The sequence below is a fragment of the Palaemon carinicauda genome, chromosome 11 (assembly GCF_036898095.1).
Source record: "Palaemon carinicauda isolate YSFRI2023 chromosome 11, ASM3689809v2, whole genome shotgun sequence".
Classification (NCBI taxonomy): domain Eukaryota; kingdom Metazoa; phylum Arthropoda; class Malacostraca; order Decapoda; family Palaemonidae; genus Palaemon; species Palaemon carinicauda.
Genome location: NC_090735.1, coordinates 3,576,343 through 3,601,872, shown reverse-complemented (window position 1 = coordinate 3,601,872; position 25,530 = coordinate 3,576,343). Strand labels below are relative to the sequence as shown.

The window sequence follows — 25,530 nt, the reverse complement described above, 5'->3', positions numbered from 1 at the left end:
ATAATAATAATAATAATAATAATAATAATAATAATAATAGCATCCTGCTTTTCCAACTAGGGTTGTAGCTTGGCAAGTAATAATAATAATAATAATAATAATAATAATAATAATAATAATAATAATAATAATAATAATAATAATAAAAATAATAATAATAATAATAATAATAAGTTCATTTGCAGGAATGTTTTCTAGCTCTGTAATAGAGCCTACCTTGACTGAGGTCAAACAATGGTCTTTTGAAACAAAGCCAAAAGATCAATAACTATAGTCCATTCTTTTTAGTGAGGCAGATTTGCACCGACTCGCAGGGGTGCCCTTTTAGCTCGGAAAAGTTTCCTGATCGCTGATTGGTTGGACAAGATCATTCTAACCAATCAGAGACCAGGAAACTTTTCCGAGCTAAAAGGCCACCGATGCAAGTCAGTGCAAATGCGCCTTATTTAAAAAAATTGAGTATAGTTGGAGAGTATAACATACTACTTCAGTGACATACATCATGGAATAAAATGATATAGCAAATAAAAAAGAAGTGAATGTTGTTAACAAAAGCAGGTCTATTATGAAAAAGAAATGAGGGTGCTATGTTAATAAGTGATGAGAAATTAATAGGGGCCAACATAGTAAAAGGTACTATGATTCAAAAAAAAAAAAAAAAAATGGATAAATTTGCAGATGTAATAGAAAATCAAGCAGTCTGAAAATATTAAATAAAAGATAGATAATTTTCTAGTAAATACCTCTAACCGTTCTCTGGCTCATCACTTGGGTGCTCATTTCTAGGTGACATACCAACACCAAGTGTCGATGCTGGAGAGCAAAAATGTGTATTTACCTGGAATAAAAACATTCATTAGAGAATTGGAAGAAGTTCATTAAAATAATTGATATAGATAGATAGATAGATAGATTTTTATTGACCACAAATTTTACATTAAAAAAATTTCAATAAATATAATTACATAATATTAATCTACTATAAAATCGGGATATTTACATTATTTTATATACTGTGTAGTCCATGAAATTACATGATTTATAATAGTTCCTTAGCATATATCATAATTAAAATCATTAACCATATTTCCTATAAATCATTTTAACATAACATTAAAAATTAATATTAAACCAAAGAAAATATATCTATGGGTAATAGTTCAAGATTGAATGGGCAATTTTCTCAGTGCTGTGTACATCTTTGGCAAGGATTTGATGAAATGAATTTATATTATAATTAGTTCGTATACTATGTGTAATAGGGCAGGACTCCACTACAGGCAGTACCTTGCCACAAGGGCATAGTCTCTCCCTCTATTGGGAGGCGACCTCGATCTCTTCTGTTCCACCTACCTGCTTCAATAGCAAGGTTATGAGCGCTTAAAGGTTTAAAGGTTTAAAGGTCACTCATGAATGGCAGAGGCAAGGGACAGTGACATTGCCCTAGCAATCAGGACAATGCCCTAGAGACTGACCATATATTATATGATCAGCGACCAAGCCTCCTCTCTACCCAAGCTAGGACCAGGGAGGGCCAGGCAGTGGCTGCTGATGACTCAGCAGATAGACCTATAGGCTCACCCAAACCCCCCAACCTTAGCTCACAAGGATGGTAAGGTTGCAGACACTAATGGCCCTAACAAGTCTGAGCGGGACTTGAACCCCCGACTGGGAAACACCAGGCAGAGACGTTACCGATCAGGCCACAGCAACCCATAAGCTTAACATTAATCTAGTAAAAGAAGATCTATATATATCATCAACATATACAATAGAGTTCTTTGTTGAAGGTCAATATTAAAAGGAATTCCAAGGCATACATTACTTGGTCAGAATTTGGATCAGATTTATTGACTTGAGGATTGTGTATCTTTGTAATACAAGTCACTAATATTTTTTAACCATAGAAGTCACTACTATCTATTAACCACAAAAGTCACTGATATCTATTAACCTTCTTGGTTCTCTATGGTAGAGAGCTCATCTTGGTCTTTTTTTTTTAATTAGTTAAACTATACAACCATAAATATTCCAAAATATATATATAAGAATATAAAAACATTTGAGTAATGTTTTCAACCAATGTTTTCACTTAATTCACCTGAGCACATAAACTATTATAAATAGAAGATTGAATTAAAATTTGCCATTTATCTGACTAAATTTTAATTCAATCGATGTATTAATTGATATATCATCATTGTACTTGTAAATCTAAATGATACACAAAAATTATGTAAAAAAATATTTCATGAGTCAAACTTTAATCATATAAAGTAGTAATTTAATTAAAATGGTTACAGTGACTTCACAATAATCACATAAATTCTAAAACACATATAAATACTGTACATAAAAAGTGTAAGTTTATGAAAAAGTTTTATAGTGTTACGGAGGTGATATTTACAAGAACACACTTCTAGCCAAACTCATACTGTATTTATATTTCAATGTTTAGTTGAACAAATAAGCTTTCTAATGACATAAAGTATTGTTTTCCATATTTGGTAAATATCGTATTCACATAAAAAGAGAAAATTAAGAACAACTACTTTGTGTTTTGTCAAAAAGTGCCATGTGATTACGTATGCAAATAAGTTAATTGAAACAGCTGCGGTGAATCTAATATTAGTGTGTTCATTTTGGTGTCATTTTATATCTAAATAAAGCATCCCTAGGAGACAACTGTTTAGTGCATCATGCCATGACCGCATCGCATCTTTTAAGGATGCATTTGCCTCATAGGGAGACTGTTTGATGAAGCAGGAACTCCAGCGCATTGTCTCCAGATCTCGACAGATCCTCAACTTACTTAAAGACATTCTCATTACATAAGTTCTCAGTGGCTGCAAAGCAAAACATTACTCCTGATTGATGATCCAGCTAGGAAAGACCTGTACAGCAGACATAGCTGATCCTCCATGTTTTGCATCTCAGGTCCAGAGAAGATGGTGAGGAAGTTAGTTTGTCACTAGGTATGCTAAGTACCAGGTTAGCAACATCAGCATAAATAGGGAGTGGGTTCGGATAAGCACCTAAATGAATATAAAATTTTCTATGGCGCAAGTATCAATGGAGGCAACTCCGAGGCCGAGACTTGTGTATTAAATAAATCCAGCGTGTCACGAGTTTAATTCGACAGCGTCACATCTAACCTATGTTTAGTGGTCTGAGATTGGGAAAAATCATGTTAATGACACAATACCTATTGGCAATCTGTGCTTGAGGAGGCTCATCTGGGCCATCCAAGCAACAGATTAAACTTATGATCCTATTAAAGTGAGAAGTTTCCGAACTGACGTAGGAACCTAGAGGGGACCTAAATCAGCTGAGTTTGTGCCAAAGAGTGCACGTAACGAGTTTATCCAAAGATTCGATAGTAGATCCTGAGCCGGTAATAGGTTCTTGTTTAGAGGAATTGGCGGTAACACCTTAGGGGTTCGCCAGAAGACTTAACCTTTCCTCAAATGTCCTTCCTCTCTCTAACAACATTCTGTGAATGGAGAGAAAAGGAAATGGAAAAAAAAAATCAGAGAAGTGCTCACTAGGAGCAAGTGTCTCTACTTCTAGTCGTCTGTGAAGGAGTAACAGGGAAGTCCTTTTCAGAACTTGACCTATGCAAAGAGAAGGATCCCTCCAAGGAAGGCAACTTAGTTAGGGCTCCTCCTAATTTTAGTCACTGGGGCGTCATCTACTGCCAATAGGGGGGCCATCCAAGGAAAAGAGGGTAAAGGCTCCAACGCCCTTTTCCTATCGCTAACTTGAAAAATAGAAATACCTGAAAAAGAGGCGTTTGTTGTTCTGAAGGACGTGTAAAATCTGAAGTATTCTGAACAATAGCCAAAGTATTCGTTTGAGTATGGTGCTGTAGAATAACAGGTTTGTCATTCATATAGCAAATGGCTGTTGGGTTGGAACAAAGTAGTTGAGGTTTAGGGGTAGAAGCTACCTGATAGTAAGTTGGAGCTGACAAAGAAACACAACCACGAGGGGGTTCCATTTGTTTATTAGCTTGGGCGAGGCCGCACGATAAGAACAAGCATTATTGTGTGATCTGGTATCATAGCCATTACGCAAAGGAATACCATCACACGTTGAAATGGCAGTGCATTTAGTGAGGTCATCATGCCTAGGAACAGTGATGAATATAGACTCGTTATCCTGAGCACACAGCCGGGCTGTAAGATGTGTAACTAACAACCGGGCAGCAGAAACATAGTTTCTTGTCCAAATACTGTAATGGTGAGATGGAGGAGTGATAGTGAAAACCTTTTGTAGGAAGCCTCTCTGCCATGTACTGTAATGATGTAGGGATCACAGATAATCTTTACACGGAGTCCTTGTCAGCAGAGTGTATTTGCTCGAACAGTACTTCTACCTGGATGAACCTTGCAAACAACTCTACCTTGTTGATTTCTTAAGGTACAACTGCTTGTTAAAAGTCTGTGAAACAAGACCCTTCCACTGGCCTAAGTCACGAACAGAAGTATGTCGTTCCTAACATGAAGGAAAGGGGAATGCTAGTTGCTAATAAGTAATGCTTCGAGAACTCCTGGAGTGATGGCCAGAAAGCTGCCAAAGAGAATTTAGCCTCTATTATAGCAAGATACTGTATGTCTCATCATCAACACACGGATAAGTGCAAAGACCTTAATCACGAAGATCTCTGCCTTCATAGGTAACAGACTAAAGTCGAGTGTCATAGAATCGATGCTTTGACATACCTTGAGCGATCTCCTTAGACATTTGCCAGCTGATCAGTGAATGGAACTGAGTGATCCCCTAATTATTGGAAGGGATGAAAGTGAGTTGGCTGCTTCTGGTTTTCATACTTTCAGAGGCTAAGTGGCCAAAAGGGCCTTAGCCTCCATAAAGTGAGGCATAAGTGTCATGATTGCCTGTCGTAGGTTGGAGAGGAGCCTTGCCGACAATCGTGCTATCATAACGTGGCCTTTCGGAACTTGTATGAGTGCTGAAATAGGACATGAGAAGTCACGTGTTCCAATCCTAATTGCACAAATGAGGGTGGAAAGATCTCATGTCCTACAGTAGATTGGACTCATGAGCATGGAAAGATCCAGGTGCTGGAACAGTCAGCACGTAAAAAAAATCTGAAGCATTGAAAAATTCAGAGGAGCTGCAAGATCTCTGGGCTGGGAGCACTGAGAGGAACAGATGACAGGAGACAAGTGTACTAGTTCCCTGGTGACTCGAAAGTAACAATCACTTGAACTGAGAGTAAGTTCCAATCATGAGGTTTCCAATCGCATGGTTTCCAGTCATTTGGTTCCGTATCGCGCAATTACCAATCCAAGCATGCGACCAATCCTGTGGGAAACTAGAGCAAGGAATCCTCTCTTAAGGGAAGAGAACACAATCAGAACATCTTATGACACATAGAGTAGACACCAAGGAAAATTTGGCACTAATGAAGGGTAAATTTCACAGCCCATGCAAGTGATGAGAACGGTCATGGGTTCCTCTGCCACCAGCACTGTGGACTGGAAAAACTGGAACGAAGCAGCAGCCAGAAGTTACGTAACTCAAGGGTCACTAAAGAACAGGGGACTAGAGATGCAATAGCGAGGTATCAGAACAGAATGTAAAATACCTAATCAGATTAAATTATCCAAAAATGTCTGCTGCAACTTACTACGCAAAAACTACAGCTACTGAGTAACTGAAAATCTCATAGTACAGTAAGTGACTGATGCATGAAAATATTTGGCAAGTTAATTGCTTAAAAACGTCAGGTAATGATCACACAAAAAAGAAAATAGAAAAAAGCTCACAAAAGTGACCGCGAATAATGCATGTGTAATAACCCAACATCACCCTCCTAATAGTTAAAAATGGACTTAGAGGACACAAATTTTTATATTTTAGTTGACTGATATTTTGTTGATCCTTAGCCGTTTCCATTAACAAAGGAAACACTCCAGCAACTATTATATTATTTTCTGGAATAACTCTGGTGCTTTCAACAAGTACCAATCTGCCCATGAGCTTTTCATACACTGAAGACACTTCATAAAGTGGTGTTTCCTAGACATGATGTGCCGCACAATCAGGGTTCAAACTTTTAAGGTAATTACCTTAGAGATAATTTGCATGGTTTCATGGTAATTTTTAATGTAATGATATCTCCAAGGTAATTTCGGTTCTACTAGCTTCAAATTTAAGGAAATTGGAAAATTTTTAAGGCAATCTAAAGTAAAAAGCAGCAGCATCTAAGGTAATGGCCACATGCCCAAGTTTAAACCCTGCATACAATGCTTGCGGCATTTTTACATTTATTTCAGAAGCAGGTCTTCTGAAAGTTATTTAACTTTTATGATGACATAAATGTTTTTATGGTTTTAATTGAATATTCTTTTGTTCTTTACTTATAATAAACGATATCGGCGCCAATGACCTTTGATGTAAGGATGCCAATCATAAAGTGGTGTCTGCCGGGTTCTCTCTCTTTGATCAATTAAAGTCTTTTATTGGTAACACTGGTTTTTTTTCACATGAAAAAAAACAACATTATGACTTGGGGGTATACCATATGTAAATCTGGAAAACATGAAGAGTGGATATGATGTGATTTATGTAAAGTATAGCATCAAAGAAAATGCATACTTGTAGATGGTACTGAAAACTTTCTTATTCAGCTAGTGTTTTGACTGTGATGATCAACCAGTAAACGAGCAATACGCATTGTGAAATGTTAAATCCTCCCAAATGAACATCATAAAACGACCGTGGAAGTCCTGTAGAGAGTAGAGGTTTTCCCCTGCTCTATAGGACCAGATAAGCTGCCTTTAAAGTAAAGTACATGTACCAACCGTGTGTCACACGATCGTACATAGTAACGACGTTTCATTTTGTGTATATATTATGCTTGTATCTACGCTCTCCCCTCACACTAAACAGAACATGAAATAACATGTATGTTTTTCTCACCGTTAACAGTTAACCGGCGTGGTGTCAGTTGAACAGGAAATTTCCTGTTGCATTGAACCTGATATAATGCCTGTTTTTCTCACCGTTAACTGTTAACCAGTTGAACAGGAAATTTCTTGTTGCATTGAGTTTTTGTATATAAAGGCGAGTGTCTGTAATAAAGTTATTCAGTTGCTTTCATCCTTTCTTTGAGTCACACCCTTCTCTTGGCTCGTTACATACCATATAAAGCGAAAGCCATGTATGTAGCCTGTGTGTGTATGTATAATGAAGTGCAGTTGACAAATAAGTAATGTGGAACAATATACATAGTTACTGAAATGAAAGTAGAAATTGATCAGATATTTATTGCTAAAAATAAACAACAATCAGTGAGCAAGCTGCTAAAATCACTGAACAAGAACATCATTGGAAAAATTAAACATGAAATAATTAATGATTGGATGAAGGCTGTAGCGATGTCTACCTTCAAAATGAACAAAAAAATGAAGAATGAAACTTATACCAGTAAAGATAATGAAAAAGAATTAGTTGGTAACCCAGTCTTCACAAGCTTCATGTGCAATCAGTGAGAAAAACACTTGGGTGGCCAAAGCACTTAAAAGATATCAGAATTGTGAGATACGACACAGATAAGAATGACATTCTTGACGCCTGCCGAAGGTGGAACTGCCTATATCACCCCGAGATATGATCCGGAAATTCGAGGAGCTATTCGTGATAAAGGTGATAACGTTACGTTGAAATAGGGACGTGTGCCATACGTGACAGATATCATGTGGAGATTTGATTAAATTGTCAGCGATGTTGACATATTGGGAAGAAAATGGAAGTTCAAGGAGGATAAAAAAAAAAAAAATGTCTGTGGAAATTGTCTGGTTAATATGAAGTGATTGGATGTTCTTCAGATATTGTAAAAGAAAAAAATATTGACCATGATGCAAAGCTTTTCGACGTGGAATCAGGAGTAACAGCAAATGCATATCACGGATATTACTATTATTATTGTTGTTGTTGTTATTATTGTTATTATTATTACCAGCTAAGCCACAACCCTACTTAGAAAAGCAGGATGCTATAAGTCCAAGGGCTCAAACAGGGAAAGATAGCCCTGCAGTGAGGAAAGGAAATAGGGGAACATAAAAAAAAAAAAACGACAGGAGAAGTAAGAAACAAAATATAATATTTTAAGGGCAGTCACAACATTAAAATAAAAAATTCATATATAAACTATAAAAATTCCATAAAAAAAAACAAGAGGAAGAGGAATAAGATAGAATACTGTGCTGGTTACTATTTTCATAAGACAAAACTTTGAAGTAGAATTTAGAAATAGGCAGTCTTTATATATTTAAACTTGGGGTTATACAAAGCATCATCGTTGGTAATTCTAAAATTCTGAATTCATTACGAATTATTATTCAAACACAATTTACAGTTGTGCAACGCATCGAATTACGGGGCCAGATAAAAAGGAAACAAGATATGAAGCCTATGTTTTCTAAGGGCTTCGATAATGGGGATTTAAAGGTTTAAAGGTCGCTCATGAATGGCAGAGGCAAGGGACAGCGACATTGCCCTAGCAATCAGGACAATGTCCTAGACACTGACCATATATGATCAGCGCCCAAGGCTCCTCTCCATCCAAGCTAGGACCAGGGAGAGCCAGGCAGTGGCTGCTGATGACTCACCAGATAGATCTATAGGCTCTCCAAAACCAGCCAACCTTAGCTCACAAGGATGGTGAGGGTGCAGACAGTAATGGCACTAACGAGTCTGAGCGGGACTCGAACCCCCGTCTGGCAAACGATAGACCTATAGGCTCCCCCAACCTCAGCTGACAAGGAGGATGGTAAGGTTGCAGACACTAATGGCACTAACGAGTCTGAGCGAGACTCGAACCCCCGTCTGGCAAACACCAGACAGAGACGTTACTAATCAGGCCACAACCACCCGTAACGATAAACGAACAATATGCGGTGTGAAATGCTTGAATGCCTTGGAATGTATAAGATAAAATTAATTATGAAAGATCCTGTAGAAAGTAGGGTTCCCCTGCAGTATAGGATCAGAAGAGCAGCCCTTAATGTAAAGTTAAGGATTCACGAAATACTTGAAATTCGTATATTTTACGAGTTTCTTCAGAGGAAAGCTACGCATTAACGAAGGGATTTCACCAAGTATAAAAAGTATAAATATAATGTAGGATATCCATATTCGTCACAGATTTCATCTATTCTCTTATGCACATAAATGCAAGACTCGATCATCCTAGTTCTGCTGATATAAGCTGAGAAGATATTTCTTACATGCACCAGCTTCCTTCATGTATCTCCTTATCATTTCTATTTCATTTAAGAGCTGCTTTTCTGGTCCTATACTGAATGGAAACTCTAAACTCTACATAACCATTCATAATTCATTCTATAGTATACATTCCAAGGCATTCAGCATTTCACACCAAATATAGCTCGTTTATCCTCTATATACCAAGGCCTTCCACTCTCTTGGATTCGAGTTCTCTTTCTTGAGGGTACACTCGGGCACGATGTTCTATCTTATTTCTTTTCCTCTTGTTTGTTTGGAAGTTTTTATAGTTTATATATAAAAGATTTAATTTAATGTTGTTACTATTCTTAAAATGTTTTATTTTGATTATCTATTACTTCTCTTGTAGCTTATTCTTTCCTTATTTCCTTTCCTCACTGGGCTATTTTTCCATGTTGGAGCCCTTGGGCTTACAGCATCTTGCTTTTCCAACTAGGATTATAGCTTGGCTTGTAATAATAATAATAATAATAATAATAATAATAATAATAATAATAATAATAATTATAATTATAAACTGGAGAATTACGACAACACCAAACAGTTTCTTATTAAACTGAGGTTCCCTAATAATAATAATAATAATAATAATAATAATAATATTGCCAAATCGTGCCATGAAAAGTATCAATACTGTGCTTGGTTTATATCTTCTTTTGTAGACAAGTCTGGATAATTTCCTTCAACAATAACTGGTCCTGATGACCTCGGGCAGAGTTCACCTGCAAGAGCCGAGATAACTGCACCTTATATCTATTAATAATTCAGTCATTTATTTCCCCTGATTGCCCCCCACAAATGGCTGAAGCCTGAAAGCAATACAGTAAAATCCTCCTTGTCGGCATTCGTGTTTGTATTCACTGCTTTCAAAGCCTATTATAATTTTCATCGCGTAAAAAGTTTTAATTTTCCGTATGATAAAACGTACGACGAAGCGTTTGGGGCTTTGGACAGCAGCTGCTCAGCTGCACACGGCCAGAACCCGTCCAACTATGATCTGTTCTGTCTGTTATTGTTCTCATGACAGTCTGTTATTGTTCTCAAAGGACTGAAATACAATAGCTACGTAATTCATGCGCATCATTCGGCGATACAGTGACTGGGTGATGACTTTTTACTTTGACAGAAGGGTTAAAAAATATACTGTTCTCAGCCGTATTTCAGTATAATACAGGCGGCCGTAATTTTACCCTACTTTGTAATTAACTTTTACGGATGGTGACCGTAATATCACTTCTTTACGTCAATATATCCGTTTTAAAAACGATAAATGCCTAGCAACATTTATTCCAGGATTTTTACCGTTTTCTAATGCAATTTTTTAAGTGTACTCTCTACTCTACAGGATCTCCACTGTCATTTTATCTTGTTCATTCCGTTAAAGTAGTTGCACAGTCGATATTATTCGCCGATATTATGATTCCAATAACTCACTTTACTCAATTTTTTTTTTTAATAAGGCGCATTTGCACCGACTCACAGCGGTGCCCTTTTAGCTCGGAAAAGGTTCCTGCTATCTGATTGGCTAGAATTATCTTGCCCAACCAATCAGCAACCAGGAAACTTTTCAGAGCTAAAAGGGCACCCTTGCGAGTCGTTGTAAATCTGCCTAACTAAAAAAGAATTGACTATGTATACTAAAGCATCAGGATTTGATGCGTCACCCATCCAAAGATTGAAGTCTCCACAAATAACTATAGTCCATTTTTTTTGGCGAGGCAGATTTGCACCGACTCGCAGCGGTGCCCTTTTAGCTCGGAAAAGTTTCCTGATCGCTGATTGGTTAGGCAAGATGATTCTAACCAATCAGCGATCAGGAAACTTTTCCGAGCTAAAAGGGCACCGCTGCGAGTCAGTGCAAATGCGCTTCATTAAAAGAAATTGACTATAGTTCGTTTTTCTCCATGATAATCGTCTCAGTGAGTTACACTGAATTCTTCAAAGAAGTTACTGGTATTTGTTCTCGGAAGTTTGTAAACAGTTACAATGTTTTTTTTTTTTTTTTTTTTTTTTTTTTTTTTTTTTTTTTTTTTTTTTTTTTTTTTTTTTCTGTATATTCAAATGAAACATTAGACATTTGTGTGATCATTGTAAAAGACGCTTCAAACTACCATAAAACAATCCACGTTATCATTTGAGCAATTCATCTTTTGGCAAGTATTAAGCCCACCAAAGACGGGACAGTTTCATTTGACTAGATATACACTTAAAAAATTGCAGAAAATCCGGTAAAAATCATGAAATAAATGTTGCCAGATATTCACCCGTTTTAAAAACGGATATATTGACGTTAATTAGTGATATTACGGTCACCAACCCGTAAAACATGATAGCAAAGTAGGGTGAAAATTACGGTCAAGTGTATTTTACTGAAATACAGCTGAGAACAGTATATTTCTACGGAGAAATTTCGATTAAAGTTACGGTTTTTTAAAAGTATAATTGTCAGTAACAAATGTAATAACTTTTGACTTGATACCACAAACTCCTAACAGAGAGAAATGACATTCAGTGGCTACAAATGGCCCACACTCCAGTCCCTGACTATAACTTGTTATAAAGAAATACCCATTCCTCGTCACAAATGGAATAACGTGCATAATTTACTCGACAGGCTTCGTCTTGCGATTCCTATTAATCAATTTCAAGGTTTTGAAGACTTTCACAAGTCAATTTCAACGTTTTGAAACGATCACAAGTCAATTTCAACGTTTTGAAACGATCACAAGTCAATTTCGATGTTTTGAAACGATCACAAGTCCATTTCGACGTTTTGAAACGATCACAAGTCAATTTCTACGTTTTGAAACGATCACAAGTCAATTTCGACGTTTTGAAACGATCACAAGTCAATTTCGACGTTTTGAAACGATCACAAGTCAATTTCGACGTTTTGAAACGATCACAAGTCAATTTCGACGTTTTGAAACGATCACAAGTCAATTTCGACGTTTTGAAACGATCACAAGTCAATTTCGACGTTTTGAAACGATCACAAGTCAATTTCGACGTTTTGAAACGATCACAAGTCAATTTCGACGTTTTGAAACGATCACAAGTCAATTTCGACGCTTTGAAACGATCACAAGTCAATTTCAACGTTTTGAAACGATCACAAGTCAATTTCGACGTTTTAAAACGATCACAAGTCAATTTCGACGTTTTGAAACGATCACAAGTCAATTTCAAGGTTTTGAAGACTATCAAAAGTTAATTTCAACGTTTGAAGACCATCAAAAGTCAACTTCAACATTTTGAAGACTATCACAAGTCAATTTCAACGTTTTGAAGACTATCAAAAGTCAATTTCAACGTTTTGAAGACTATCACAAGTCAATTTTAACGTTTTGAAGACTATCACAAGTCAATTTCAACATTTTGAAGATTACAAAAAGTTAATATCAACATTTTGAAGACTATCAAAAGTCAATTACAAGGTTGAAGACTATCACAAGTCAATTTCAACGTTTTGAAGACTATCAAAAGTCAATTTCAAGATTTTTTAGACTATCAAAAGTCAATTACAAGGTTGAAGACTATCAAAAGTCAATTTCAACGTTTTGAAGACTATCATAAGTCAATCTCAAGGTTTTGAAGACTATCAAAAGTTAATTTCAACGTTTGAAGACCATCAAAAGTCAACTTCAACGTTTAGAAGACTATCACAAGTCAATTTCAAGGTTTTCAAGACTATCAAAAGTTAATTTCAACGTTTGAAGACCATCAAAAGTCAACTTCAACATTTTGAAGACTATCACAAGTCAATTTCAACGTTTTGAAGACTATCACAAGTCAATTTCAACGTTTTAATTTCAAGGTTTTCAAGACTATCAAAAGTTAATTTCAACGTTTGAAGACCATCAAAAGTCAACTTCAACATTTTGAAGACTATCACAAGTCAATTTCAACGTTTTGAAGACTATCACAAGTCAATTTCAACGTTTTGAAGACTATCACAAGTCAATTTCAACGTTTTGAAGACTATCACAAGTCAATTTCAACGTTTTGAAGACTATCAAAAGTCAATTTCAAAATTTTTTAGACTATCAAAAGTCAATTTCAACGTTTTGAAGACTATCACAAGTCAATTTCAACGTTTTGAAGATTACAAAAAGTCAATTTCAACGTTTTGAAGACATTCAAAAGTCAATTTAAACGTCTTGAAGACTATCAAAAGTCAATTTCAACGTTTTGAAGACTATCACAAGTTCAATTTCAACGTTTTGAAGACTATCACAAGTCAATTTCAACGTTTTGAAGACTATCAAAAGTTAATTTCAACGTTTGAAGACCATCAAAAGTCAACTTCAACATTTTGAAGACTATCACAAGTCAATTTCAACGTTTTGAAGACTATCAAAAGCCAATTTCAACGTTTTGAAGACTATCAAAAGCCAATTTCAACGTTTTGAAGACTATCACAAGTCAATTTCAACGTTTTGAAGACTATCACAAGTCAATTTCAACATTTTGAAGATTACAAAAAGTCAATATCAACGTTTTGAAGACTATCAAAAGTCAATTACAAGTTTGAAGACTATCACAAGTCAATTTCAACGTCTTGAAGACTATCAAAAGTCAATTTCAACATTTTGAAGACTATCACAAGTCAATTTCGACGTTTTGAAGACTATCACAAGTCAATTTCAACGTTTTGAAGACTATCACAAGTCAATTTCAACGTTTTGAAGACTATCACAAGTCAATTTCAACGTTTTGAAGACTATCACAAGTCAATTTCAACGTTTTGAAGACTATCACAAGTCAATTTCAACGTTTTGAAGACTATCAAAAGTCAATTTCAAGATTTTTTAGACTATCAAAAGTCAATTTCAACGTTTTGAAGACTATCACAAGTCAATTTCAACGTTTTGAAGATTACAAAAAGTCAATTTCAACGTTTTGAAGACATTCAAAAGTCAATTTAAACGTCTTGAAGACATTCAAAAGTCAATTTAAACGTCTTGAACACTATCAAAAGTCAATTTCAACGTTTTGAACACTATCACAAGTCAATCTCAAGGTTTTGAAGACTATCAAAAGTTAATTTCAACGTTTGAAGACTATCAAAAGTCAACTTCAACGTTTTGAAGACTATCTCAAGTTAATTTCAAAGTTTTGATGACTATCACAAGTCAATTTCAAGGTTTTCAAGACTATCAAAAGTTAATCTCAACGTTTGAAGACCATCATAAGTCAACTTCAACGTTTTGAAGACTATCACAAGTCAATTACAACGTTTTGAAGACTATCAAAAGTAAATTTCAACGTTTTGAAGACTATCACAAGTCAATTTCAACGTTTTGAAGACTATCACAAGTCAATTTCAACGTTTTGAAGACTATCACAAGTCAATTTTAACGTTTTGAAGACTATCACAAGTCAATTTCAACATTTTGAAGATTACAAAAAGTTAATATCAACATTTTGAAGACTATCAAAAGTCAATTACAAGGTTGAAGACTATCACAAGACTATCACAAGTCAATTTCAACGTTTTGAAGACTATCAAAAGTCAATTTCAAGATTTTTTAGACTATCAAAAGTCAATTACAAGGTTGAAGACTATCAAAAGTCAATTTCAACGTTTTGAAGACTATCATAAGTCAATCTCAAGGTTTTGAAGACTAGCACAAGTCAATCTCAAGGTTTTGAAGGCTATCATTATTAAATTTTAAGGTTTTGAAGATTACAAAAAGTCAATTTTAAGGTTTTGAAGACTATCACAAGTCAATCTCAAGGTTTTGAAGACTATCATTATTCAATTTTAAGGTTTTTAAGATTACAAATAGTCAATTTTAAGGTTTTGAAGATTACAAAGTCAATTTCAAGGTTTTGAAGATTACAAAAAGTCAATTTCAACGTTTTGAAGACTAGCACAGTCAATTTCAACGTCTTGAAGACTATCAAAAGTCAATTTCAACGTTTTGAAGACTATCACAAGTTCAATTTCAACGTTTTGAACGACTATCACAAGTAAATTTCAAGGTTTTCAAGACTATCAAAAGTCAATTTCAACGTTTTGAAGACTATCAAAAGTCAATTTCAACGTTTTGAAGACTATCTCAAGTCAATTTCAACGTTTTGAAGACTATCACAAGTCAATTTCAACGTTTTGAAGACTATCATGAAGACTATCAAAAGTCAATTTCAAGGTTCTGAAGATAATCAAAAGAGTTGCATTAATTTGATTCAAGATTCTACAACACAATGAAGTGGATTGCCTTATCTATCGGATGACTTGTTCAAGGGGGGAAAAAAACAGTATCAGCTGCGTGTGTGGGATGTGAAAGAGAATTATCTATGACAGTGGAATGTTTTGAACTTTTGAACACCACGTTCATTAAAAACTAGTAACGTAGTTACCGGATTTATTGTTTATGCTTTGTTCTTTTTATCCGGGTGGCGTAATTCACTCAACACGAAGTCCACTGTAAAGATCAAAGCTGTCACTCACTTATCATTCAGTCAAAGCGGTCTCGTCATACTTATGATCTGCTGCTTATACACAATTATAATCTCCAAAATTTTCAAAGTTTATTTGCTTATTGCATCTTTGTTATGCGAAATTTTGCCTTGGGAGATTATACTGCCATTGCTGCATTATCAAATAACAGTTAATCTTAGGGTAGAGTTCTCTTGCTTGAGGGTACACTCGAGCACACTATTCTATCTCGTTTCTCTTCCTCTTCTTATTTTCAAGTTTTCATAGTTAATATATGAAAGATTTATTTTAAAGTTATTATTCTTAAACTTCTCTTTTAGTTTTTTTTTCGTCACTGGGCTATTTTTCCCTGTTGGAGCCATTGGGCTTATAGCATCCTGCTTTACCAACTAGGGTTATAGCTTAATAATAATAATAATAATTCGTTCTTATTTCCTTTCCTCACTAGGCTATTTTCCCTGTTGGAGCCCTTGGGCATATAGCATCCTGCTTTTCCAACTACGGTTATAGCTTAACAAGTAATAATAATAATAATAATAATAATAATAATAATAATAATAATAATAATACTCTACGATTAACATTATGGCCACGAGGATGTTCACAAACAAACAAACAGGGGGTAAAACGTAACCTCCCTCCAACTTCGTTGGCGGAGGAAACTGAACCAACTTCACGAAAGACGCACCTTTACTACTTTGGCGCACATCGGCAACAACGGATGCTCTGTATCCTGCTTCTAATAAAGTTGCAACACATCTACATATCCCATCATACATTACTCAAACCGAGAGTAATATTTTAATTAAAATAATAAATGACAACCAAACCTAATTGGACACACCTCCATGTGGATAAAATATAACTAAATCATTATTGCCATGATTATTATTATTATTACTATTATTATTATTATTATTATTATTATTATTATTATTACTAGCTAACTACAACTCTAGTTGGAAAAGCAAGGTGCTATAAGCCCAAGGGCTCCAACAGGGAAAAATAGCAGAGTGAGGAAAGGAAATAAGGAATCATTATCATTAGTAGTAGCAGTAGCAGCAGTAGTAGTAGTAGTAGTAGCTAAGCTACAACACTAGTTGGAAGAGCAAGGTGCTATAATCCCAACGGCTCCATAGGGAAAAATAGCCCTGTTAAAAAGCGTAATTTTAATCGGAAATTCTCAGTAAAAATATACTGTTCTCAGCCGTATTTCAGTAAAATACAGGCGACCGTTAATTTTTACCCTACTTTGTTATTATCTTTGACGGGTTGGTGACCGTGATATCACTCCTTAACGTCAATATATCCGGTTTTAAAACGGTAAATGCCTGGCAACATTTATTCCAGGAGTTTCACCTGTTTTTTTTTTTTCGGCAAATTTTTAATAGTGTGACTATTATCTTGCCATGTTCTTCACAGGTTCCATTGCTACTTATATCGTTTAATTATTTCCTTACTTCCTTTCCTCGCTGGGCTATTTTTACCTGTTGGAGCCCTTGGGATTATAGCATCTTGCTTATCCAACTAGGGTTGTAGCTTAGCTTGAAATAATAACAATAACAGTAATAATAATAATAAAAAATAATAATAATAATAATAATAATAATAATAATAATAATTCCTTATTTCCTTTCCTCACTGGGCTATTTTTCCCTGTTGGAGCCCTTGGGCTTATAGCACCTTGCTTTTCCAACTAGGGTTGTAGCTTAGCTAATAATAATAATAATAATAATAATAACAATAATAACAATAATAATAATAATAAAAATAATAACAACAATAACAATAACAATAATAATAATAATAATAATAATAATAATAATAATAATAATAACAATAATAATAATAATCAGCCAGATTCATAATTTCATTATAATATACATCCTGTAATTGAAGCATTTTCCTCGTAATAATCCTTCAACACGTACACCATCTGGAAAAAATCCACACAAATTTACAGAACGCACCTGAGTTAAAACGTTGGGCATCCTGCAGATAACAGCGGCGGGCGCAAGGGTACAAAAGGGCCCGCCCTTGACATGACGGGCCCTGCCAAGCAGACGAAGGACTGCCCCATACTCCATGGTTCCTTTCTGACTTTTCTTTCTGTCTGTCACTTGCCGAGGTTAAGAACCTTCCTCTAGGTCAGTCACACTGAACTGTCGTAAAATAATTTTTCAAAAACTAATGGAAAATTCGGGGACAAAACACTGAGGCAATGAGACCTTTCCTTAAAACTTCACAGAATATATTTTATATATATAAAAACATTCACTAAACCTTGCAACAAACGTTAACAGTGGACAATAATGCAATTGGTTAAAATACTACTTTTTGTTGTGGGTTATTTCACTATTTTCGACGTTAAACTTCTATCATGGACACACCAAGCAACAGATATGACGTTCACAAACTGCGTTTCTTAACCACTTCCGCACTACGAAGGAAATTTTCAGGCATAGCCACCGCCCGGGACGTTTAACAGGCCATACTGATACGATATCCGACGAGCAAGTATAATACAATTTTCTGCAGGTAGGCATATAGGCCCTGGGATTGCGGGGGAGGGAATGAGTTAGCTGAATAATACGAGTCAAGCGTGGATTGTGTTAGGGGGAAGGAATGAATATGCGACAGTTATAGTAGTAGTGGCATGGAATAAGAGGAAGGGATGATAATAAACACCTAACACGTTGGTCCGGTAGTGCGTCACCAGCGTTCCCTACCAGAGTCAGGGACAGACTGAGCTAGAAGGAGGAGGAGGTGGAGGAGGACTGAGGAGGACCAGGACCAGCCCGGCGGTGGTGGTGCCTCAGACACCCTCTACTCTTCTGCTCAGTCTCCCGGGTGAGGAGGAGAGGGGCCGGAGGGGAGGCCTGGTCGGGATCTACGATGTGGGAAGGGAGGGGGGAAACGGACATTCAGTTGCAAGTGCACGATGTTTCATTCCAGCGTGGGTTGCAAGTGCACGATGTTTCGTTTGAGTTATAGCAGCTGCCGCAACTCCCAGACCGTCGAAACAAAGTTCAAACATACTCAAAGGCTGTCTTTCAAACACCGGATCTGTCTTACGAGTAAGGAATGCAGCAGATTCAAGATAGATAACGTTCTTGGAACTACGGTTTAGGGTTGGGTACCACAGGTTCCCACATTGCAGGAGAGGTCAAGGCCCTTCAGGAGGTTATGGTCCGCTCGTCGCCGATTCCTTGAGGATGATAACACGCTCGGCAATAACAAACGAAGCTTTGCAGGAGGCGAGACTTAAAACTCGCATAGATATTTCATGGGCTTCTTTTCTCATGTTCAGAGAAACAAGGTTACTATACAGCTGTTTATTTACACTGGGGAATGTTACTTAGCTGGAAACCTCATGAGCGGAACTGTATGTGATCGCGTCTTGAGTAGTATAGAATGAAAGCGACGTTAGTTAATTAAACACTGGAATCATTTGGTAGAATGAGGACAACAGAATAAAACTAACATTAGAGAAGCGACAAAAGACGTGAATACATTATACCAGCTTCTTAATATGCCGTCTGAAATGCTTGAATGCCTTGGAATGTATACGACAAAATTAACTACGAGGCGTCCTGTAGAGAGTAGGACTAGAAAATGCAACCCTTAGAGTTAAGTTTCATTATTTCATGATAGAAAATATTAAAGTAGGGTTACCCTGAAGTATATGACCAGAAAATCAGCCCTTAAAGTTTAATTTTTTAGTGATGGAAAATGTAACTGAAATAAATGATAGCTATACAGTAGTGACCAAATGTTCTCGCAGACGGTTTGTCAAATAGAAAATGTGTCTTTTGCGTGAAAGCCGAATTAGATAAGTGCTGAACAAGATACAAAAGTAAGATACTGCTTTTGTGAAGAACTATCGTGATGCATGCTCCTTTAGGGCAATTGTGTTACTGTGTTATTACTAGAATTGACTAGTGCAACTCTCCTAGAACGAGTTAGTGTAGACGTATTAGCAGTATCTCTCTCTCTCTCTCTCTCTCTCTCTCTCTCTCTCTCTCTCTCTCTCTCTCTCTCTCTCTCTCTCTCTCTCTGTGTTTCTCGTTTACTTTCGAAGAAAAAAACTTTGAAATAGTGGTGTTCTTATGGAAGAACATGGGTGAAAATCAAAATACAAATTGTATGGATATGAAAATAGCAAAGAATTGACAGGATGCGATCTTTGTCTATTAAATTTCTTATTCGTATTTCTTATTCCTGATCTAAATATTAATCTTTGGCACCGTCGTTCAATTAGTTCTTTATGCATGTTGCATAAGATTTTTCATAACTCTGACCATCCTTTACATTCAGATCTTCCTGGACAATTCTATCCTGTTCGTAATAATAGGCAGGCAGTTAATTCTAATAGCCAGGCCTTCTCCATCATGAGGCCAATACTATACAGTATTTTAGAAGTTTTATTCCACCTGTGACCAAGTTGTGGAATGACCTTCCTAATCGGGTAGTTGAATCGGTGGAACTTCAGGACTTCAAAGTTGCAGGAAATGTTTTTATGTTGAACAGACTGACATGACTCTTTTTATAGTTTATATATGACATATCTGTTTTGACGTTGTTACTGTTTTTAGAATGATTTATTGCTAATTTGTTCTCGTCATTTATTTATTTCCCTATTTCCTTTCCTCACTGGGCTATTTTTCCCTATTGGAGCCCTTGGGTTTATAGCATCTTGCTTTTCCAAGCAGGGTTATAGCTTGGCTAATAATAATAATAATAATGATAATAATAATAATAATAATAATACCTCAAGAAGTGTGTCTATATAAACGAACATCGGTGATGCACATATAGAAAAAAAAATGCTATGGCTTTGTTCTGAGAGTTTAAACGAAGCTAAAAATTGCAATGAAAAAAAAAAAAAAAAAAAAACAAGATTTGGAGACGAAAATCTCAAAAAAAATTGAAATAGAGTTATAGATGAAAAACAATATCATAAACATGCAACTGCCTATAATTATTACCACTTGCTAATTGATTGAATGATTGATTTGAAGTTTTCCGGCATCGTGACATCTAAGGTCATTGGCGCCGTACTACTTATTAAGCTACGACGCTCCCTAGTTGGGAAAGCAGGATTTATAGGCCCAAGGATGAAAACAGGGAAAATAGCCCAGTGAGGAAAAGAAATACTGTAAGGAAATATAGAATAGAGTGCCTAAGTGTACCCTCCAAGCCAGAGAACTCTAGCTCCAAGGTAGCGGAAGACCACAGTACAGAGGGTATAGGTATAGTACTGACCAAGACAAATACTGTAAGGAAATATAGAATAGAGTGTCTGAGTGTACCCTCGAAGCCAGAGAACTCTAGCTCCAAGGTAGCGGAAGACCATGGTACAGAGGGTATAGTTATAGTACTGACCAAGACTAGAGAACATTGGTTTAATCTTATAGAGTGCCCTTCTCCTAGAGGAGCTGCTTACCATAGCTAAAGGATCTCTTCTACCATTACAAAGAGTTAAGTAGCCACTGAACAATTACACTGCAGTAATATACTTGTCCTAATTCGTGTATGTTGATGTCTTATATATCAAGGTAAATGAACTCAATATTCATGAGTATTCCACAAAACCTGTGTCTGCATGTTTTGCAATATCTGCATTTTGATAACGAAGGCAGTAGTGAGTTGCCGATGAGCACTCGAGTTGATAAGTCCCTCACCTGAGAGGGTAGATGGGTGCAATGTGTACTTACGAACAAATCTTTTTATAATAAATGAAGAAAATCCATATGCCGACGTCTCATTATCCGTCTGCACGGGTCAAACTCCTTGCGTGAAGAATTGTTTAGTTAGCTTAGTGTCATTAGGTGTATGGGGAAAAGAAGAAAATGTGTAAAGAATAGGCCAGACTATTCAGTGTATGTGTAGGCAAGGTAAAAATGAGCCGTAACCAGAGAGATCCAATGTAGTACTTTCTGTCCAGTAGCCACTGAACAATTACAGTGCAGTAATTAACTACTTACGTGAAGAATTGTTTAGTTAGCTTAGTGTCGTTAAGTGTATGGTGGAAAAAAGAAAATGCGTAAAGAATAGGCCAGAGTATTCAGGGTATGTGTAGACAAGGTAAAAATGAGCCGTAACCAGGGAGGGATCCAATGTAGTACTTTCTGCCCAGCTAAAGGACCTAATAACTCTTTAGCGGTAATATCTCAGCGAGTGGTTATTCTTTAAGATATGTGCAATGATTCATCAGGTTATCAGAACCGGATGTCCAAATTATCTAAGAGAATTGTTGGTGTTAACATCGTGTAGCCAACGAATCGTGTCTATACGAGAATAGTTACAGATGGTTTAAAGTTATTGGAGTCAAATTATACCTCTACTGTAGTTCCCCTTGTTTTGTTAAAGTTTTTACCGATTATATAGAAAACATTTATTCTAATGTTATTACTCTTCTTAAAATATTTTATTTTTCCTTGTTTCCTTTCCTCACTGGGCTATTTTCCCTGTTGGGGCCCTTGGGCTTATAGCATCCTGCTCTTCCAACTAGGGTTGTAGCTTAGCATTTAATAATAATAATAATAATAATAATAATAATAATAATAATAATAATAATAATAATAATAGAGCTTTTAAATATGCGGCCCGAAGATTATATCAAGTTCCCACTATTATTATTATTATTATTATTATTATTATTATTATTATTATTAATGTTATTATCATTACTTACTAAGCTACAACCCTAGTTTGAAAAGCAGGATGCTATAAGCCCAGGGGGCTTCAACAGGGAAAATAGCTCAGTAAGGAAAGGAAACAAGGAAAATCAAAATATTTTAAAAACAGTAACGACATTAGAATAAATATTTCCTATATTAACTATAAAAACTTTAACAAAAGAGGAAGAGAAATAAGGTAGAAAAGTGTGCCCGAGCGTACCCTCAAGCAAGAGAACTCTAACTAGACATCAGAAAGACTGAATATATTAAGGCTTTCAAGAAGAACTGAAGACTCCTGTTTCGTAAGTGCGTCGATAATGTGAATTTGATAATGTACTCGACAAACATATCTTATGAGTTCTGTAGATCACAGGATTTCCATGTGTGATAGGACCAGAAAAACAGCCATTAGAGTATTATTATTATTATTATTATTATTATTATTATTATTATTACTATTATTAATTGCTAAGCTACAACCCTAGTAGAAAAAGCAGGATGCTACAAGCCCAGGGGCTCCAACAGGGAAAATAGCTCAGTGAGGAAAGGAAACAAGGAAAAATAAAATATTTTAAGAAGAGCAACATTAAAATAAATATCACTTTATAAACTATAAAAACTTTAACAAAACAAGAGGAAGAGAAATAAGATATAAGATAGAAGTGTGCGGCCCGAGTGTACCCTCAAGCAAGAGAACTCTAACCCAAGACAGTGGAAGACCATGGTACAGAGGCTATGGCACTACCCAAGAGTAACGTATACCTTAGGAAACTGCAAAATACAATGACTAGAGGAGCAAGATTATCGAGGGGGGGGGGGGGAGGGCAATACCCGGAGATTAGATTACCCCCTGGACTGATTGCCCTGCATTCGCTGCCTATTCAAGGTACAACTATAGTCCATTTCTTTTAGCGATGCATATTTGCACCGACTCGCGGCGGTGCCCTTTTAGCTCGGAAAAGTTTCCGGATCGCTGATTGGTTGGACGAGATAATTCCAACCAATCAGCGATCAGGAAACTTTTCCGAGCTAAAAGGGCACCGCTGCGAGTCAGTGCAAATATGCATCGCTAAAAGAAATGGACTATAGAGGGGCATCAGTAGATCGCAGAGCTCCGCCGCACCAGCTTATTTCTTGACCGTTTTCTCAACCTTGACCTTTGACCTTAACATGTATTAATTGGCGTGGATATTCATACACTAAAATATGAACCAAGTTTGAAATCTCTGTGACAACGATGTCCAAACTTATAACTCATTACGTGAATTGGATATTTTGCTTTGACCGTGACCTTGCCCTTCCAAAAATTATTAATTTTCAGCTTTTTACATAACAGTTAATCCATGCAAGTTTCATTACTCTACCATTAAAATTGTGGCCAGGAAGCTGTTCACCAACAAACAGGGGTAAAACCATAACCTCCTTCCAACTTCGTTGGCGTGGATAATAATCTTTAAAATGTGCAATTACTCAACTAGGGTTGTAGCTTAGCATTTAATAATAATAATAATAATAATAATAATAATAATAATAATAACCGGATGTCCATGATATTTAAGAGAATGGCTACATACCATACAACAGTGTAGACAAGAAACAAGTTCCAGATGGTTAAAAGTTTATTGGAGCTGTAATGCATCTCAGGTGTGGGTTCCTCGAGTGCTTTAAATTATGCAGTCATAAGATTATACAATAGGTTCTCGCCTGACTTTACAATGACCGATGATGTAAGAAGTTGAAGACTTTTTTTTTTTTTTTTTTTTTTTTTTTTTTTGAGTGTTATGATAGTATGGACTTTCCGAATGTTTAAAAAGTGTACAAGGCAAACTAATTAAGAAATGAGAGAGAGAGAGAGAGAGAGAGAGAGAGAGAGAGAGAGAGAGAGAGAGAGAGAGAGAGATTTGTTTTAATCAATTTATTGCGCCCAAAGAGAGAGAGAGAGAGAGAGAGAGAGAGAGAGAGAGAGAGAGAGAGAGAGAGAGAGAGATTTGTTTTAATCAATTTATTGCGCCCAAAGAGAGAGAGAGAGAGAGAGAGAGAGAGAGAGAGAGAGAGAGAGAGAGAGAGAGAGATTTGTTTTAATCAATTTATTGCGCCCAGAGAGAGAGAGAGAGAGAGAGATTTGTTTTAATCAATTTATTGCGCCCAAAGAGAGAGAGAGAGAGAGAGAGAGAGAGAGAGAGAGAGAGAGAGAGAGAGAGATTTGTTTTAATCAATTTATTGCGCCCAGAGAGAGAGAGAGAGAGAGAGAGATTTGTTTTAATCAATTTATTGCGCCCAAAGAGAGAGAGAGAGAGAGAGAGAGAGAGAGAGAGAGAGAGAGAGAGAGAGAGAGAGAGAGATTTGTTTTAATCAATTTATTGCGCCCAGAGAGAGAGAGAGAGAGAGAGAGAGAGATTTGTTTTAATCAATTTATTGCGCCCAGAGAGAGAGAGAGAGAGAGAGAGAGAGAGAGAGAGAGAGAGAGAGAGAGAGAGAGAGAGAGAGAGAGAGAGCTTTACACATAATGGTAAACATATCTCGTGGGTCCTGCAGAACTCCGAAGCTTTTTCGTACGGAGTGGGACCAGAAAAATAGACTTTTAAGTAAAATAAAGAAAATCTTAAAACACCACAGACTCTTGATCCACTGAACAATTAAAGGGCAAAATACTTTCCCTCTTCTCTCCTGTCCAGACCATCCAAGACTGGAAGATGCATAAGCAACTCTCTGGTGGATATACGAGATGCCTCACATTGAGGGACCTGGGGGAACCCAAACATAGAATAAGGCAATAAGGCAATGGGTTTAAAGGTTTAAAGGCCGCATATGGAGGCATGGGACACTGACATTGCCCTACAAAGCGGGACAATGCCCAAGTACCCTCTCCACCCAAGCTAAGACCAGGGAGGACCAGGCAATGGCTGCTAAGGACTCGTCAGGTAGATCTATAGATACCCCCAAACGCCCATCCTTAGCTTACAAGGATAGTGCGGCTGCAGACGCTAAAGAAACTAACGAGTTTGAGCAGGACTCACCAGGCAGAGACGTTACTAATAGGCCACAACAGAAACTGTTTGTCATCTCATGATAGTTTATCAGTTTACCATCAAAGCAGCATTCAAAGAAGAAGTTCAAAATAGACTA

The 25,530-nt window shown here is 36.4% G+C and overlaps 1 protein-coding gene across 5 annotated transcripts in view; it reads right to left on the bottom strand.

Annotated features, from left to right (window-relative positions):
* LOC137649946 (calcium uniporter protein, mitochondrial-like) overlaps positions 1-25,530 on the bottom strand; it is a 799,430-nt gene that overhangs the window by 749,049 nt on the left and 24,851 nt on the right. Inside the window, exons 1-2 of one of the 5 annotated variants that reach the window (XM_068382906.1) lie at positions 18,410-18,465; positions 17,692-17,961 (exon numbers count right to left, since the gene is read on the bottom strand). The exons of 1 other annotated variant lie outside the window; for it this stretch is intronic. In XM_068382906.1, the coding sequence (XP_068239007.1) occupies positions 17,692-17,808 (117 nt within the window). In that variant the 5' untranslated portion in view covers positions 17,809-17,961; positions 18,410-18,465. Of the gene's footprint in view, positions 1-17,691; positions 18,506-25,530 lie in introns of those variants that run through there. 3 more of the 5 variants (XM_068382907.1, XM_068382908.1, XR_011045882.1) reach the window with 3 other exon arrangements.